Source organism: Limulus polyphemus, unplaced genomic scaffold (genome assembly GCF_000517525.1).
Source record: "Limulus polyphemus unplaced genomic scaffold, Limulus_polyphemus-2.1.2 Scaffold3847, whole genome shotgun sequence".
In the NCBI taxonomy this organism is placed as follows: Eukaryota; Metazoa; Arthropoda; class Merostomata; order Xiphosura; family Limulidae; genus Limulus; species Limulus polyphemus.
The window spans coordinates 1517-5545 of record NW_013669457.1 but is presented as its reverse complement, the minus strand read 5'-3'; the positions used below and the strand labels follow the sequence as shown (position 1 = coordinate 5545).

General features: G+C 31.4%; 1 protein-coding gene across 1 annotated transcript in view; it reads right to left on the bottom strand.

The window, feature by feature from the left end:
* LOC106470152 (FRAS1-related extracellular matrix protein 1-like) overlaps positions 1–3471 on the bottom strand; it is a 53995-nt gene extending 50524 nt beyond the window's left edge. The window contains exons 1-2 of the mRNA XM_013930682.2: positions 3354–3471; positions 897–1188 (exon numbers count right to left, since the gene is read on the bottom strand). Of these exons, the coding sequence (XP_013786136.2) occupies positions 897–1133 (237 nt within the window). The 5' untranslated portion in view covers positions 1134–1188; positions 3354–3471. The remainder of the gene's footprint in view (positions 1–896; positions 1189–3353) is intronic.
* Between the last annotated feature and the right edge of the window lie 558 nt (positions 3472–4029).

The window sequence follows — 4029 nt, the reverse complement described above, 5'->3', positions numbered from 1 at the left end:
GAAGAAAACGTGATTTTCTTACAACTAGAAAAAGGGTGCAGTGAACCATGGTTGCATGAGAGAATTTTCTTGATATTAAACCAAACTGTTGCATAAACTTCAATTACATATCTAACTAACAAACTAAGCTTCTTGGATGGGTTAGCAGTTGCAATGTAAAGGCACAAAATCCTGTTTGGTGTTGTTAACCAGCGAGAATGATTCATTGTTCCAGGGTCACATAAAGCAAGTTCTCTTGAACAATGACCTGACATTACCACATTGCACATGTCATACAAATATTTTTGATCTGAACTAAGAGTCTCTGGATGGTCAATATTCAGTAATGGCTCTGTAATTTGACATAAACAAAGTTTATTGAAGACAATGATTCACAAGTCTTCAGTTTCTTTGCAAGAGGATTAGAAAAAATGGACTGTCCACTTTATTCCAAAAATAGGACAATTCTCAGAATCTCAATAAGATAGTGCAATGGGTGTTCTGAAGTTCTGGAAATTTCTTACAGTAAGAAGATTGCATACAAGAATTTGTTAATAATTCATAAGTTAGTTTTGGTTTGATAATGAGTTTAAGTAACAGAAAATAATGTATGTGTACATCTTAAAGATCTTAGCTTCTTCCTCTGTGTTTTTTCAACAGTACAAAAACAAGAAATCAGTTCTAGAAACTATTTCTGAAAAGTATGATTTGATGGGAAAGCATTACAGAAACCTCATTAGATACAATTTAAAACAGCCAATTATATCTCTTGTCTCTTTACAACAGAAAGAAAGCCAACTTACTGAAAATAGTAACAGAGAGAGATATTTCATTGAATCTAAATTTAATGGCCAAATTTATGAAACTAAACTAAGGCTCATAAATTAACTTCCACCTATGAGAATTAACTAATTTACCTTTGGTTCCAATACGCCAACTCTTTGACTCATTGGTTCCACAGAAACTACCTCCAACCTACAAATATCATCAGCACCAATGCCATGAAATATCAAGTCTTGAGGCTGTAGGAAAACTCCTCGGCCAATAGCAACATCTATGTCTCTTGTCTGAACATGAAAACATGAATGTAGTTTCAAAATCCATACCAGTCCAAACACTAACCATAATGTAGGATGTTCCCAAAATGAAGTCATTTCTCACACAGAGTAAACTGCTTGTTCATACATTTATGACCACTGACTTACATATCTGAAACAAATGTATCAAAAATAATAAATTCAGTATGTGTTATATTACTGAAAAGACACTGTTCCAAACATAATTTACAAAAAAATACACAAAAAACATGAATATTTTAGCATATTTTAATGTACAATGAAACCACCATTAGTAACATTATACCTCATTTTTAAAATCGTGATCAAATTATTGATTACCAAATATCTACTGATCATAGTTCTACCTTAGATTTGGGTATCAACATTAAGATTCTGGAAACAATGCGAGATAAAAAAATTTATATACACCAATATAATGAATCTTTAAATATTTTCAAGATACATTTAAAACTTTAATATTTTAGATACTATACTATAATTACAAAATTATATAACTGTAAACCCATAAAAAAAGTACTTGGATCAAAGGAAAAATCAAAGTGACAGACTATTCACAGAAAAATATATTGTAAAGAAAAGGAACGATGTCAAAAATAAATAATTTTTTTATCCAACTTAAATATAGTCCTTCCATTCATATGAATTAAAAATTCAAGCTTTAAACAAAATTTAAAATACATGCACAAACAGTCAAGCAAATCATTCATCACATTTACAACTTTAACCAAATTTGTTTTGAAGCATATGTCTAACTTCTTTCCACCCTTTAATTTTTCATTCCACCACTCAGAGACAAATCATAGTAAAACTGTCTGAGCCACCCTAATTCTTCTGCTCTCCAGAGAAGGCAAGTACAAAAACATATTAGACTCTCCTGATAGCTTAAATGACTTAAAAGTATTTTACTTGCAGCCCATCTCTGCTTTTCTTCTAAAATGTTAATTACTTTCATGTAATAAGAGCTTTCTTACAAGGCCACCTCTCCATCGACTGAAACAATCAACCCAATCTAAAAATATCCTTTTATAATTATGTACCTATGCATGAAATGTTAAAAAATCACAACTAACATCACCTTTGGAAAAGCTATTTCACAAGTTTACAACTGGCTTTAGTCATTATACCCACTTTGCAAACCTCATATAATCTGCATGGCATACCCAATCAGGGGATAGAGAAAGTATGGCTTCCACTCCTTTCATTGACTGATAACACAATTAACTATAGGCTTTCATATAGTGATGGAATGCAAATTATTTATAGAATTTAGTGTATAGAACCTTACTTCAAATCCTCCAAATCAGTATAGAAATTGTAAATCCATTTACACTGGGAATGATCCCCCATGCTTTGTGTTTGTTTCATTATCAATACAGGTTTTTGTTTCTTTCAAACTAGTGACTATGCATACATTTGTGAATGATACACATACTACCACCAGTGAATAGTACAAGTATTTGGTTCACACAGTTTTATTTCTAATGAATTATTTATGTACAAAAATGAGTATTTGTGCAGATACACATTTTCATTTTTATGTGGATAGGGTTACCAGATGTCCCAGTTTTTAGTCTTATTTTGTGTCCCAAACAGACACAGTAAAAATACTAAATTGTCCCAGTTTCTCTGTACCTCAACATAAGTTTCATGTGTACAGTTTTTCATTAAACACACTTCATTTAATTCTAAATTGTACTTAAATTTGAAGAATAATCTGACAATGGTCACGACATTCAGACAAGTATTGAAGTACAGTATTCCCTCTTTTTCTGCTATGTTTTCTTAACCCAACGTGTCAAAGGTCTACCATAGAAATTGAGATTTAAAAATTAAAGACCTGCCCAGTTGCATAAAAAGAAAATGATGCTGCAAAGTTTTTCTTTGGACTCAATTTGAGAAGATTCAAGAGAGTTTAGCTTTAAGCCCGGCTTAGATATGTTTTTATTTCACTAAATAAATTTTGAAGAATTTTTTCTGTGGTTTTAAAACATGATGCAATAAAGGTATGGTTATTTAGCAAATGGTGTATTTTTGTAATTTAAACTGTTTCAGAGCTGTTAGTGATACTCTTACAAGTAACTGTGTCACTCCGCATGGGAATAAAAAATATCCCAGTTTTTCACTCTGGAAACCTTTGGTAACCTCATCGCATCAGGACCGCTGCGTCTTTTCACAAATTTAGTAATTACAAATTATACATTTATAGGAATACAAGAATAAGAATACTACTGGTATTGCTACCAATATCATAATCTAGTTAGTAAATAATGGTTAACAATATATAATATAACTTACCAAATAAACTGAAAGTTATTATTTTTACTGTTATACTTGTAGTATTAATAATATTAATAACGACCAGCACTAACTGTACTGTACATACGCTTAAGCCTAATTCTGCATCACGACATCAACAATAAGAATACTTTAAACTGCGTTCTGCTATTGACAGGAAGTATTCTATGAAAATCTTCTTATAATCATTATACATGGTGAATTATATTTTGGTGGGAAGAGATATAAACAACTAGTAGCTACTTGCGCAGTACATTTATTGGATTAACTTCAAATTTTACTTAGACAAAATGAGGTTGCTCATAGTTTATTATAGGTCATGAATTTTTTTACATATCTTTTTATCTTATTGAAATTCTAGTATGAAGTATTACCTCATATTAGGATGAGGTAATACCTGTTATGGGCAGAACATGGTTAGCCCATGAGCTAATACCTGTAACGGACAGAACACAGTTAGCCCATCATGTGGTTTTATGCTTATCAACAAACAAATAAACTTACTTACTAGTGCTAATTACACAACTGGTCATTCTCATTTAACATAGGGGGGCCTTTACCTCGAAATATCACATGACCTACTATAGAAGAACACTATTACCACTGTTACGTCTCCGTTTGTTAATTAATTTTCCGTAACTTCGTTCCGACGATACTTTAGCGACACAAGTCCTTA